Source organism: Lacerta agilis, chromosome 5 (genome assembly GCF_009819535.1).
Source record: "Lacerta agilis isolate rLacAgi1 chromosome 5, rLacAgi1.pri, whole genome shotgun sequence".
NCBI classification, from domain to species: Eukaryota; Metazoa; Chordata; class Lepidosauria; order Squamata; family Lacertidae; genus Lacerta; species Lacerta agilis.
Window position 1 is genome coordinate 32,477,781 of NC_046316.1, and position 14,605 is coordinate 32,492,385.

Sequence of the window (14,605 nt, forward strand, 5' to 3'; positions counted from 1 at the left end):
CTTCTTCTTCTTCTCCTATTTTTCCACACAGGAAGGAAAACTTAAGCTATGTACTTGGGGTGCTTACATCTTCCTTGGGGTCACACCAGTAGCCAAGAGTGATTCTCAAAATTACCCACAAAGAAGCCTTCCCCCACAAACCCAGAACTTGCAATCCCCTTTGTGCAGCCTTCTGTCATCAGAGTATATCTGCTTTTTACTTGCTCTGTTCTTTATTTTCATGTGAATAAAACTTGGTAAGGAGCAATTTAGCTGTCTTTATTGCCTATCAGAATCCAAAGACAACTACCCGCATTGTCTTTTGGGAAAACGCCATAATGCATTGAAATGCAATATTTATATATTCTCTCTCTCTCTCATATAGGGATTTGATTTTATTACTCCTGGACCGTTGCATGAGAATGTTTATATGCCTATGACGCCCAGAGCACATAAGAAACCTGGGCCAGTGAAAAGTATTTTTAAGCGGAATGTTATCGGGTGTCGGAATGACACACAGTATCTGTTTCAAGATCATTGCTGTGATAGGTGTAAGCCCGGTAGGTATGATTGTAAGATAACTGAGAAGCATTTCCATTTTCAATAGTGGAGAGCTGAAGCTTGGGTGCATTTTAGGAACATGCTCACCCCTATGGAACACTCAGCCTCTCCAGGCATCTTTATACTCCTTTGTTTTTGCACGAACCTGATTGCAAGGCAGTAAATGTTAGAGGGAAATGAATTAGGTTCTCATTGCCAAGGCAACCAGACTGAGGCTCCCTCTCTCTCATCCATTTAGAGCAGAATACAGATGGTGAAACACATGTGGAGTCTCCCATTGAAGCCCTGTCCAGGCATTCTAGTCCCCCATGAGGGAGTGGCTGGGGAAACCCAGCCAGATGGGTGGGGTATAAATAATAAAACTATTATTATTATTATTATTATTATTATTATTATTATTATTATTATTATTATTATTACAGCAGAGATAAGTGTGCTAGCTCTGGCCTCTGTTGCCATCACCATCACATTTCATGTGTCATTCTCATCAGGTTACCTAAAAGGAAAGCATTTGAATATTGATCTGTCAAGCTCCACTTAAGTCACATTATTAAATATTTTGGAAATGGATACCTGATTAACCTCATCACTATCTGGTTAGCATTGTTCCTGCAATGATTTGGTACTTAGGTGGTGCTGAACAAGAGTGATTCAGGAAATCTGAGACATTCAAGTGGATCACACCATCTTAATGTTTGAACTGGTTTGTTTGTTTTTAAATAGGTTCCTTTGCGAAACTGCAAGGTTGCACAAAGGACAATCGTACAACTTCTTGTGGAAAATGCATAGATGGGGAAGAGTATATGGATAACTACAATTATCTCCCTGAATGTCGGCGATGTAGTCACTGTGACACTGAACATGGTATGTTCGCAATCTAGAACTGTTGATTGTGATGTATATTGCATCAGAGAGAAATGTTTTAAATGCATGTCTTTGCAGAAAGCCTAGCATGTGCATGATCCACCTGCAACACAGAGAAACGGCTTCTATATGTCTTCCTCCATATATACATCAGATTGCATGCTGGGTAGGGTGGTGGTGGCAGCCATTGCACACACTGGCCTATAGGGGACGGGAACCAAATAACAGAAGAGGACTCTTATTTATTATAACAGCTAAACATTATGTGCTGCTGTGGTGATGACATGTAGGCACATGGAACAAAACAGAATACGAAGGGTGCAATATAGAAGTTAAAACATGCTTATATCCTGATTGTCATCAACTGAAGACTCTTAAATATATGATCAATCCTTTGGCTTTCATTGAACCTCAAGAACACTTAGAATCACAGAGCTGAAGGGGCCTTGCAGATCATCTGTTTCCTTGCTACAGCAGCCCCTAACAGATGGCTGTCCAGCCTCTGCTTGAAGACCACCAGTGAGGCAAAGACCACCACCACTCTAGTTACTTGGTTGCATTGTTGACCTGCCCTTACCATTAAGAAGTGTCTCCTAATGTTCTCCAGAAAATCATTGGGTGGTAGGCCAGCATGCAGTTTTTTGTTGTTCAGTCGTTCAGTCGTGTCCGACTCTTAATGACCCCATGGACCAGAGCATGCCAGGCACACCTATCTTTCACTACCTCCCGCAGTTTGGCCAAACTCATGCTAGTCGCTTCGAGAACACTGTCCAACCATCTCATCCTCTGTCGTCCCCTTCTCCTTGTGCTTTCCCAACATCAGGGTCTTTTCTAGGGAGTCTTCTCTTTTCATGAGGTGGCCAAAGTACTGGAGCCTCAACTTCAGAATCTGCCCTTCCAGTGAGCACTCAGGGCTGATTTCTTTAAGGATGGATATGTTTGATCTTTTTGCAGTCCATGGGACTCTCAAGAGTCCTCCAGCACTATAATTCAAAAGCATCAATTCTTCGGTGATCAGTCTTCTTTATGGTCCAGCTCTCACTTCCATACATTACTACTGGGAAAACCATAGCTTTAACTATATGGACCTTTGTTGGAAGTTATTCCCTGGCATTTCCATGGGGGAACAGAAGCACACATGCACATGATAGGTGGGAGGGTAGCAGCAAGTCCACTGGTGTGAATGAAATTTAGCACACCTTTGTGGCATAACACAACAATCCCAATGGACCTCTTTTTTGTGACAGTCCTTCAGGAATCAGCCTTGTTTCTCTTCATATTCCAGGCTGTCAGGATACCCCAGGGGGTTGCTCACAAGTAACGATAGTCTCCCTACTCTAAAGACTACTTTATTGTGCATACTTATTTACAGTGCAGAGCTAGCTAAAAACATGAGTGCTCAGTCACTTGCAGAATCTGGAAGTGCTCCTGTCCAGTTTCCTGCCCAGCACCAAAGCCTTGGCACCCTGAAATGATGTCTTCTGGGTCTTCTAGCCCCCCCCCCCTGATGCTGCGTCTGTGCCAGAAGCTGTAACTTTCCCTCTGATCGTGTCTGGCTGGTGGTGTTCCTCCTCCTCTTCCGTGGGAGAGAGCTCTGGAGACGGGCTGTGAGATGAGTCAGATGACAGCAGTGGCTGGGGATCCCTGTACCTGAGCAAGACCTGCTCTCGAGGAAGTTCACTGCCCTGATCCTCCTCCCTTGGAGGATCTCTTTCCCCTCTCTCCTCACGAGGAGTACTCCCGCCCAGGCTCTCCTCATGAGTAGGAGCTCCGCCCGGGCTCTCCTCATGAGGAGAAGGCAAATCCCTGACACGGCCCAATTAATCTGAGTCTTCAAAACCTGCCCACTATAAAAAGAACCAGTTCCTTAATATATATAAATAATAATTTATCAAAATGTTTCCATTTATTTTAGGTTTTGAAGTTGAAAAGAATTGTACCATCTACCAGAACGTAAAATGTAGATGTAGGTCTGGCTACTTCTGCAATTCTTCTGGACCATGTCGCCACTGTGATCCATGTGATGAGTAAGTCTCCTGCACAGTTACTGACTAAAGGGCGATTTGAGTGAAAAACGGGGACCGGACGCAAGATCTAAAGCATTTTTGAATTGTAGATCTTGCATTTGAACCTCTGAACCTGCTCCCAATATATGTGGTCTTGGAAATATATCCACCCCATAGTTCCAAACACCTATTACTTTTTACCTATTACACAGATCTTCCCTGCAGTCCACATTTTGCACAGTTTACAACACTCTGCCCCTTAAATATGCATTTCTGTATGATTTTCTAGGCACTGCTCTTAAAACACACCTTTTGCACATATTTCCCCCTGCAAAATAGTTGTTTTTATGTATTTCCCCCATAAAATCTGCATTTTTTGTACGCACTTCCCCATAAAAGATACAGATCCCTGCATTTGAAGAATGCACAACCATCAACCTCTAGGCAGCCACAGATTTTGCACCCCTGCTCTGTATTCATATGAATGCAACCCTCGATGGTCTGATTTGAAACTTTGTCCAAATCACAGGCTACTCCTTATGGGACTACCATAAAATAAGTAAACCCAGAAGGAAGAGAATGCACAATAATTTCCAAACACTAGGTGGCATCTTTACTCTTCTTCCATGTATTTCCAACCATTTTCTGGGTATGTTTTGGAGTGGAACATAATCTGAATCTGAGGAATGATGTACAACCATGACCACACTTTCCAGCTTCTCCGTCATGTACTCTAAGTTTCACCTAAACAAGGACCTGAACCTAGCCTAGAAAGCTACTGAGGAGTGCATGTGCTTATGCTTCAAAGTTGTTTTCTGGAGCAGAATGGAATAAGGGTGTGCATCATCAGCAATAAGTATTGGATACTTCAGGCATGGTATATAAATACCAGAAGCCCACTCTTTTGCTTTTGCATAGTCCAAGGATGGGAAATCAGTGGCTCGCCAGATGTTGGACTTTAACTCCCATCATTCCTGGCTATTGTCTATGCTGGCAGGGGCTGATGGGAGTTGGAGTCCCGAAAACAGCTGGAGAGCTACTGATTCCATATCCTTGGCCTAGCCTGTGGAACAGTGCCTTCTATTTGTTTCACATAAGCTTCTAGCTTCCAGCTCCGGCCATTGACTTCAGAGTCCCTGAGCTGGAAAGTTAAAAGATATAGATCGTAGCTTCTGGGAGGTCCAGCTGGACAATATCACTGGAGGATAGGTCAAGGACCCTTGACCATTAGGTCCAGTCGCAGACGACTCTGGGGTTGCGGTGCTCATCTCGCTTTAGTGGCCAAGGGAGCCGGCGTACAGCTTCCAGGTCATGTGGCCAGTATGACTAAGCCGCTTCTGGCAAACCAGAGCAGCGCATGGAAATGCCGTTTACCTTCCCGCCGGAGTGGTACCTATTTATCTACTTGCACTTTGGCGTGCTTTCGAACTGCTAGGTTGGCAGGAGCAGGGGCCGAGCAATGGGAGCTCACCTTGTTGCATTGAACCGCTGACCTTCGGCAAGCCCTAGGCTCAGTGGTTTAGACCACAGCACCACCTGCGTCCCCCCAAAAGGAACTTCAAAATTCCTATATCATAATCAGAAACTCAAAACACAATAACTTGAGGGAATTGACTATTATGCTCTGTTGCCTTGACAGATGACCTAATCTTTCCATTATTTTCAAATAATTTATTCACAGGTGTAAAGGTGGTAAAATTCTAGAAAGTTGCACCCAAACCAATAACACCAGATGTGACAGAACAGGTAACTGTTCGGATCTTTGACTTAGCTCTAATATACCTTAAGCAAGGGAATGATTACAAGAGAAGAGTTGGCTATCGGCCTGCTGTTTCAGATGCATGACAACTTCAGTTTTCAGTCAGCCAAACTTTTGGCCATCCTATCACTGGTCACATGTGGTGCATTTGTATATGATGGGGCTAGTACCATATTTTTCGCTCCATAAGATGCACGTGTTCCCTCCTAAAAATTAAGAGGAAATGTCTGTGTGTCTTATGGAGCGAATGCGTGGTCCCTAGAGCTAAATTGCCCAGGGGCGAAAAGCAGATTGTGCTGGGTTTTTTTAGAAATGGAAGGGGGTGTGAAAGGAAGCCACTGTGAACAGCTGATCGGCAAGCAGATCGGGAGGGAGATAAGGGAGCTAGCAATAAAGGAGGCTGCCTGAGAGGGGGGGGGGAGGTTAACTTGCAAGGAGAGATAACGGGAGTACTAAAACAAGCAATGAGGAGAGAAATTAGAAGAAAAGGAAAAAAAACTGCTCCAGCTAAGGAGGACCTAAGGCAAACAAGAGAGAAAGAGGGTGTTGAAAAGCTGAGCAGCTGATTGGCAAGCCTATCAGGGAGGGAGATAAGGTAGCTAGCAATAAAGGAGGCTGCCTGAGAGGGGGGAGGTAAAAGCACATGGATCCTCAGGATTTTTGTATTGGGTCATCCCAAATTCATCATCAGATCACAGAGCATGTCCATGGCTATAGTCTGCACACACACAAAAAAATCATACATCCACTGTTTCGTTCAGAATATTCCCCCCCCCTGGTTTTCCTCCTCTAAAAACTGGGTGCGTCTTATGGTCAGGTGCATCTAATGGAGCGAAAAATACAGTATATCAAAATGTCAGGGTGGGGTTGAGACCTCTCCTACATACAGCGCTCACCACTCAGCCTTGGGATGGGTGGGAAGTGAAAGTTGGCCTGGATTGACTCAAAAACTCAGCAGCCACAGAGTGAAACAAACAGTTGTGTGAATGGGCTGTCAGTTGTTTTCAATCTGACTACATTTAAGGGGATGTTTGCATTTTGTACTGAGTGTGGTGGGGCTGGGTTTCATTTGTTCATTCTACCCATAAAATGGTATTGTGTCAAAGTTGAGCCTCATGAAGCAGAGACCTGCCATGTGAGCCATATAAGTCTAAAATGATTATTGGTGAAAAGTATCTTCATATTCTGTATGAAACTTTGCAATGTTCTACTTAACAGAGATTGTACAAGATAAAATAGCTCCAATCGTTGCAGCCGTTGTAGTCAGCATAGTCCTTGTGGGGATTTTCATTGGGGCAATGTGGTATGGTAAGTTGATGCACCTTTAAACTACATTATTTATGTTCTAAAATATTCCGCAACCTGCAATGCATGCTTGAGGGTTGTACTTAAGGCTTATGTAACATAGACATGGGTCTTTTCATGCCCAGCCACGTTTAAGTAAAGTTTGAGGGATTGTCTCAAGGTTCATGTGAATGTACTTCTAGAGAACTAAGGTAGCAAGCCTAACCCCTCTTACCTGGGAGTAAAGGTAAAGGTACCCCAGACCATTAGGTACAGTCGCAGATGACTCTGGGGTTGCAGCGCTCATCTTGCTTTACTGGCCGAGGGAGCCGGCGTTTGTCCACAGACAGCTTCCGGGTCATGTGGCCAGCATGACTAAGCCGCTTCTGGCGAACCAGAGCAGCACACAGAAATGCCATTTACCTTCCTGCCGGAGCGGTACCAATTTATCTACTTGCACTTTGATGTGCTTTCAAACTTCTAGGTGGCCAGGTGCTGGGACTGAACAATGGGAGCTCACCCCGTTGCGGAGATTCGAACCGCCAACCTTCTGATCGGCCAGCCCTAGGTTCTGTGGTTTAGACCACAGCGCCACATTAAATTCTACATGGTTTAGTTCTGAGCTGGTATTCCATCAATCTGGTTTTTTTGTTTTTTGTTTTTGTCCCCAGCTTTAATCCAAAGGTGGATGGGGGTAGCAGGAAGTGTAGTCTTTGTACTTCAGGAAATGGGCTTCTAAACTCCACCCAACAACTTGTTTAATCAAGGTTTTAAAACCCTGATTAAGCATACAGTCAGGAGAGGGTGCGAGAAGGAGGTGCTGTGTCACCTACCTCCCACCCTGTCCCCACATGTCTACAGACCTCTGCAGCAATCAGGATCCAACCACCCACTCATCTGGTGAGCAGAGGGTTCAGTACTGCTCAATTTGGCTGCATGGACCTGTTCACCTGATGGAAGCAGGCTACTGGGAACAGCGCAATGCAGGGCTGGTTGAAAACCTTTTTGCAGACAGCCTCATGCTGATGTTTTCAGGGGTTGCCTATCTCACCTTCTTTCCCCCTGTAATCCGCCCCTCCCCCCACCTTTTGACCATCTCGGGTCACCACAGGTGGGCTCACCCAACTCGAGACAATCTGGCACTCTCTCATCGCAATCCAGCCAAAACCTTGATCCACCCAAATAAGCCCGATACAATTTTGGATATGGACTTTGGCCAAATCTGGTTCACAGCCCTAATGGGTACTTCTAGCCAGGGTTGTAGAATTCTATGTCCCTTCCTATTGCTACTCCTGTTGTTTTATGAATGTAGTTACAGGTAGGTAGCCGTATTGGTCTGCGATAGTCAAAACAAAATTAAAATTAAAAAAATTCCTTCCAGTAGCACCTTAGATCTGAAGAAGTGTGCATGTACACGAAAGCTCATACCAAGTACAAACTTAGCTGGTCTCTAAGGTGCTACTGGAAGGAATTTATTATTATTATTATTATTATTATTATTATTATTATTATTATTATTATTTATGAATGTAGTAAAATAAACAAACAAACCATAGTTCTTTTTTGTGTGGCTGCAGTGCGTGAAAAGAAGAAAACCGCAGAGTACAATGTCAGAGAGGCGCCAAACGGAATGGTGAGTATCCTTTCTTACTTTGAATACGGTGCATGACATTTACAATAAAGTGGTATATAAATTTTATGAAATAAATATATAAACATAACCCAAGGAATATTGTAAGAAAGAAAACAGGGGACAATGTTTTTCCTTAGACAAAAAGTAGTTTTGCTTATCTTTGGGACACCTATTATGTGCTGGCAATGATGAAATGGCCAAACTGGCCTAGACCAAAATCAGACCCCTGGTTATATAGTAAATTCAAAGCACATTACAGCTGGTCACATAACAAAGTCCTTTGAGCTAGATATGTGTATGTTCCCCCCCCCACACACACACATTCTTATTTTAATTGAGTTTCATAGTAGGTTGCAAAATAAAATAAAATAACATGTACGTTGAGTTGCGAATGGAAAACAGAAAAATAATGAACTGAACCGTGTCTTACTGTGTTTTAATTTATTGGAAGCCACACAGAGTGGCTGGGGTAACCCAGTCAGATGGGTGACATATAAATAAATAAATAAATAAATAAATACCATTATTATTATTATTATCCCTTCCCCCACTTTTACCCAACATGAAGGCATAGTTCAGATCTAAATAATGATAGTAGAGTTCATACAAGCACTGAAATAGAGAGAGCCTGAAAGCTGCTGACATCAATATAAAGGAAGATATTAACATAACCATATATTACATAATGCGGCAGGTTCAGTTTGTCCTGTAATAATCCTTGTTCTTGGGCTAGATAAGCATGCATGCCTTTTTGCAAACCTCATCACAAACTGACTATTAATCTAGTCAGAAGATGGAACAATCAGATGGACCCCTGTGCATCATTTGGCCATCTGTAACACATCATAGATGTATTTAAATGCTTCTTTAGATCACATTGAAGTCAATGGTATTTAAATGCCACAAGTAACCTTGTGTTAGTTAGATGAGGGTTTGCCAATGTAGTGTTCCCCAGGTGTTCCTGCACTACAATTCCCATCATCCCTGACCATTTTGTCGTGTTTGCTGGGGCTTAGATGATGTATCAATATTAAGACACAAGGTGTCTGGTCTTGTGTCCCTGCTGCAAGGGACCTTGCACCTGGCCTAGGGGGTGGGGCCCAGACTCACCTTGAACAGCTAAAAGAGGCTCCTGGGAGGCCACTGGGACATTGCTGGAACAACTCTTGGGTTGGGACAACTGGCTAAAATGTTATCAAATATTTTAAACAGTTATAATTTTGGTTCCTCTGTTTCATTTTTCTCAGTTTGGTGTTGGTTAAATGTTTAGCTGGGGTTGGTGGTTACATTAATTTGGGTATAACTGTAAACTGTTGTTGTTGTTAGTGGTTTCTATTGATTTATTTATTTGATGCTTGTATAGGATATTTTGTTTTAAATGTTTGATGGTTTGTTTTGTTTTTTTATATATGTTGTAACCTGCCCTTACAGGAAATGGAGCCTCTCCGTTATCAAGGTATGATAAAAATGATGATTTCACTATTATTATTATTAATAATAATAATTGAATTTATATATTGCCCTATACCCAGAGGTCTCAGAGTGGTTCACAGAATAAAATCAAAATATAAAAGCACAAAATACACAAACAAAATAAAAACAACCCAATAACCCTCCCCCCCCCAAAAAAAATCCCACCACATTTTAAAAGGGCATAGGCATGTCGGCCTGTATACAGGGGTGGAGGAGGGGGTGCAGTGGGGGCAGGCCGCCCCGGGTGTCACCACTGAGGGGGGGGGGTTTGACAAAATGCTGTGCAGCACTCACTGCATGGGCTGCAGCGCGCCCGTGCCATGCGTCTCTCCTGCATGCTGCCTCCCCCCCCCCAGCTGTAGGGCAACTGAGTGGGAGGAGGCGGGCAGATTCTGGAGGCCCCACGGAGCATCCTGCCCTGGCTTGCCCCACCTTGTGGGCGGCTGGTCCCACCCCTGGGTGCAGGGCACTTGCGCAGCCCCAGGCGCCCGATCGGCTTGATCCGCCACTGCCTGTATAGCACAGATTTGGCCATGGTATCACCTTAGTTACAGTACAGACTTTTGCAGTATGCTCTACTTTTAGCAGAGTCTGGAAACTTCAGCTGGTCCTGAATATGGCAGGTAAATTATAAACTGGAGCTGCCTTCTTAGGAGCATGTTAGGAGCTGCACGGGTTTCCAATTGTTTCTGGACCTAATTCAAAGTGCTGTGGCGATCTTTAAAGCTCTTTATCATTTGGGACAAGTTTATCTGAAGGACCACTTACAGGCAAACATGCAATAAGGCCTCCTATGTGTTCCATCTACATTGTCAGGAATAGGTAGAGGACCTTATTGGTAGTCATCATTTATGGAACTCCAGAGAGAAGAGGAAAGCAGCTGGAACCCCTAGATTCTCTCACTGCTTGGAGATTGGGATGGCGTGTAACATTTCCCCCATTTTTTCCTTGCTAGATATCGATCTGCTCCCTCACATTCCTGTTATTGCAGAGGAGATGCAGCTGTCAGGAGTCAAGGCTTTTGTTCGGAGACTGAAGGTGACGCCCAATCGCATAGATGTGATCATAAATGATAATCCAAATGATGGTGCTGAGCAGAAAATAAAGCTGTTAGAATGCTGGTACCAAGAACATGGGAAAAAAGATGCTTACAAGACTTTGATCACCACACTGAGAGACCTTCGCTTACGTGCCACTGCTGATAAGATTGAAGAAAAAATAAACGGTGCAAGAAAATAGCAATCATGCTCCTTCCTGATCACTGCTTTATATACATTCAGTTGATCTTCTGCTCACCTCAGGCTTTCATTGGTGCCATCAAATAGCGGATTGGCTTCAAAGTGTATGACTTCATTCTGTTCTCTTAATCCAGTGTTTCTCAATGAGGGGTGTATGAGGATCTAAAGGGAAGGAGGGTATGAGTGCTTCCATGATGTTTAAATTCTTTTGAAGTTCAAATTAAATAAAGGAGCCTCATTCGAAGAGGAGCATGAGATTTGTATAGCAGAGAAACGGAGGCATGGATTTACAAAAGGTTGAGAAACACTGAGTAAATTCTTCATCGAATGGGATAACACTAATTTGGAAAACAAAACAAATATTCATGAAATCTAACTTCTTTCACTGGGGGGAAAAGAAAATTGATTTGTCAACCCAAAATTCAAAATTTGGGAATATTCAGCACAGCTCTCTTTCTAAAGTGCTGAAATGGTACTGCTTGCAAACCAGCGCTGTCTATGTGTTTGTTTATCACTGCAGGAGAGAGGGTCTTTTCAGTGGTGGCACCCTGGCTGTATAATGCCCTGCTAAGACAGGCTTGGTTTTAGCTTTAGGCTACTTTTGCTTTCTGTGACTGCATTAATCCTTCTTTGTTTTTATTTTTATTGAATTTCAAATGGTTTTATTTCTCCTTGAAAGCCACTTGACAATGCTGTTGCAGCCTATAAAATCTGTTCAGCCTGTAAATATGTAAATAAACAGTTTATTACAAAAGGTATCACAATTCTCCAGTATTCTCTCATCATGAAAAAATGGATTCTATATAAATTACCATTCAAAGAATATTATGATTTGTTCCAGCACCTTCATCTGAAACCCACCTAAAAATTTCTATATACCCCTTGTGAACATCCTCCAAAGGCCAATTAGGCTTGGCAACAGAAATGTTTGAATGCAACTCACCCATTTTTACGTGTTTGCAAATAAGAGCTGGGTGTGTGTGGTCCATATTAGGACATGATGCAAGAAGACCGACGCTTTGCTGCTGTGCCATTTTCCCAAATGCAAATAGCAACCCCCCAGGTATATTTTGCCCCATTAAGAGGAGAGCAAGTGAGAGATCTCCATATATACCGGTACATTTTTCCCCTAACAGGACAAATAGTATGTTTTACCCTAGTGTATGCATTTTTGTCAGGGACACGGGTGGCACTGTGGGTTAAACAGGCTCTAAGACTGGATGTGTTGGGTCAGGGAGAAAAAAAGGAAATGGGGGAGAAGGAGAAAATGACTCAAACATTTCAGGAGCCAGACCAAGCTCTCCTGCTCACAAAGGAGACATGAAGCTGATGTAGATTATACCCTTTCCTTCCTAAAAGGTGCACAGAGCTTGCATTTCCATCTGGTGGCAAACTTTAGATAGAATGGAATTTCCCCAGCAGCTGTTAAAACCTTTCTTCTTCTCTTCCTCTTTTTTATTTTTATTTTAAGAAAAGCACCTCAGGAATGAGTCATTCCCTCCCAAGAGAAATGTGTAGGCCTGGCCTATATATTAAATGAGGGCTATAACAGTGGTTTCAACCTTTTCTCCACAATCCAAGAGGCAAAAGTCATTCCAATCCCCCCCCCCAAAAAAATATCCAAAAGGGGGGGGGGAGAAAAAGAAATTAAAATATTTGCAAAAATATTAGCAAAGCATGTGTTTATTAGGAGAAAGTCACACCCAAACACTGATGAATTGTCATGAGGATTTAAAAAAAGAAATTAGTCACAAATTGCTGCAAAAATGTGGAGAGCCAAATTGGACATTGGCAAGATGAGAAACAGAGAACCAACATTGACAGGTCCTTCCATGGCTTTTGAGAGTACAGTGGTGCCCCGCTAGACGAATGCCTCGCTAGACGAAAAAATCGATAGATGAAGGCATTCGTCTAGCGGAAGGCTGCCCCGCAAGACGAAAAAGTCTATGGGGCTGCCTCGCAAGACGATTTTTTTTTTTTTTGCGCGAAAACCTCCGTGCTCCATTGCCGCTTCGCTAGACGAAAAATTCGCTCTACGAAGACACTCGTAGAACGAATTATTTTCGTCTAGCGGGGCACCACTGTATTCTCACTGGAACCATCAGGGCTTACATTTAAACAGACGCCATCAGCTTGGGGAGTCTGCGATAGCCATGGTGAAAGTTGAAGCAGGGCAGTCTCTTATTGCATATGCCTTAAATCTGAACTCTTTTTCCACACTGGCTTCACTGACTGCCAGTCTGTGGTCTCTGACAGTACTCCTGTCCTCCAAGTTAAGGCAGCCCACAGGAGGAAAAGAGGTTGCCTACCACTGCTTTAAAAGAACATAGAGCTGTTGTGTGATATTTGTATGATGGGGGGCGGGGGGAGTCACACATCCTTAACATAATTGATCTACTGAATGTGTTTTCCCTTTGTGGAAGTATCCACCAGATGACAGCATTGTAATAAGAAATAAATCCAGGAAGTTGGCGTCTTTCTTCCAGTAAAGAAAACCAACTTCTAATTTTTAAAATGTTCCCCCCCCCGCACACACACACTTTAAAAAAAATGAGATTAATATTATGCTTGATTGACGAGTTAAATGATAAACACAGGTGAAACTCAAAAAATCGTGGAAAGGTTCATTTCCTTCAGTAATTCAACTTAAAAGGTGAGACTAATATAGGAGATAGACTCATGACATGCAAAGCGAGATATGTCAAGCCTTTATTTGTTATAATTGTGATGATTATGGCGTACAGCTGATAAGAACCCCAAATTAACAATTTCAGCTTTGGGGTTTTCATCAGCTGTACGCCATAATCATCACAATTATAACAAGCAAAGGCTTGACATATCTCGCTTTGCATGTCATGAGTCTATCTCATATATTAAACTCCAGTAGCTAATGAAAACAATTGCTTATATAAATGGAATTTTCCACAATATTCTAATTTTTCAAGTTTCACCTGTACAATTATGGGTAGGGATGGGAAGGGTGTGGAGACGGTTTTGGTATGTATGTATTGTGATGTACTTGTATTTCTCTTATGATGTAATATGGAAAAACCAATAATAAAAAAGGCAAAAATAAAAATGAGATTGAGCCCCAAAATCCTTCCAGCCCCTAATTCTTGTCTGGCAGTTACAGAACTATTGGTGTTGAAAGTCCTGTATGCTGACTGCCCTAAGATCTTCCAGAGCGTGGAGCCAAACAACCACCATTTCGAGGAATGAGTCAGTCTGAAAGGCCTGCCATGCTGCTGGCAGCCGTTTTTTTTTCCCCCAGGAGGGAAATGAATGAATTGGATTGCTAAAAACAAACAAACAAACTGCCAAACTCATTTCTGGAAATTACTGCCTGCCACACAGCCTGCCACAATTATTTTTGCATTATTAAATGATATATAGTCATAAAATGATCTGTGCAAGTTATGTTGCTCAAGTTTCATTACACATAAAACCTTAAACTAAGGGCTGCAGCTTTAACTAATTTATCAGTTAGATTGTCCTCTCTGAAATCTACTGGTGGACCATAAAAGTGCCCCAATTAATTGTCAAGCAGTTTTAAAAGATCTGCCTTCAATACAGGTAGGTAGCCGCGACGCAGTCGAAAAATATATATAAAAAAAACAAAAAATTGTCCAGTAGCACCTTAGTGACCAACTAAAGCACACACAAGCCTATACCCAGAACAAACTGAGTTGTTCTCTAGGGTGCTACTGGACAATTTTTTAATGCTTTTAATACAAATATTTAAAAAGACTCCCCCCCCATCTCTCCCACACAGGTGAGAATGCCTCTTTTAAGATCGTTACTTATATAT

General features: G+C 42.7%; 1 protein-coding gene across 1 annotated transcript; it reads left to right on the forward strand.

The window, feature by feature from the left end:
- The first annotated feature begins 1,268 nt into the window (after positions 1–1,268).
- Positions 1,269–11,546, forward strand: FAS (Fas cell surface death receptor). The gene is made up of 7 exons (XM_033149213.1): positions 1,269–1,404; positions 3,320–3,431; positions 5,092–5,156; positions 6,388–6,477; positions 8,031–8,086; positions 9,518–9,542; positions 10,515–11,546. Exons 1-7 carry the CDS (start codon positions 1,344–1,346, stop codon positions 10,796–10,798), a joined length of 693 nt encoding a protein of 230 aa, XP_033005104.1. The 5' UTR covers positions 1,269–1,343; the 3' UTR covers positions 10,799–11,546.
- Positions 11,547–14,605: the final 3,059 nt, after the last annotated feature.

Excerpts from the sequence above, each read along its gene's own strand:
- FAS (XM_033149213.1), top strand. The coding sequence starts at position 1,344 with ATGGATAACTACAATTATCTCCCTGAATGTCGGCGATGTAGTCACTGT. Across the intron at positions 1,405-3,319 it reads TCACTGTGACACTGAACATG|GTTTTGAAGTTGAAAAGAAT; the intron begins GTATGTTCGCAA and ends CATTTATTTTAG. Across the intron at positions 5,157-6,387 it reads CACCAGATGTGACAGAACAG|AGATTGTACAAGATAAAATA; the intron begins GTAACTGTTCGG and ends TCTACTTAACAG.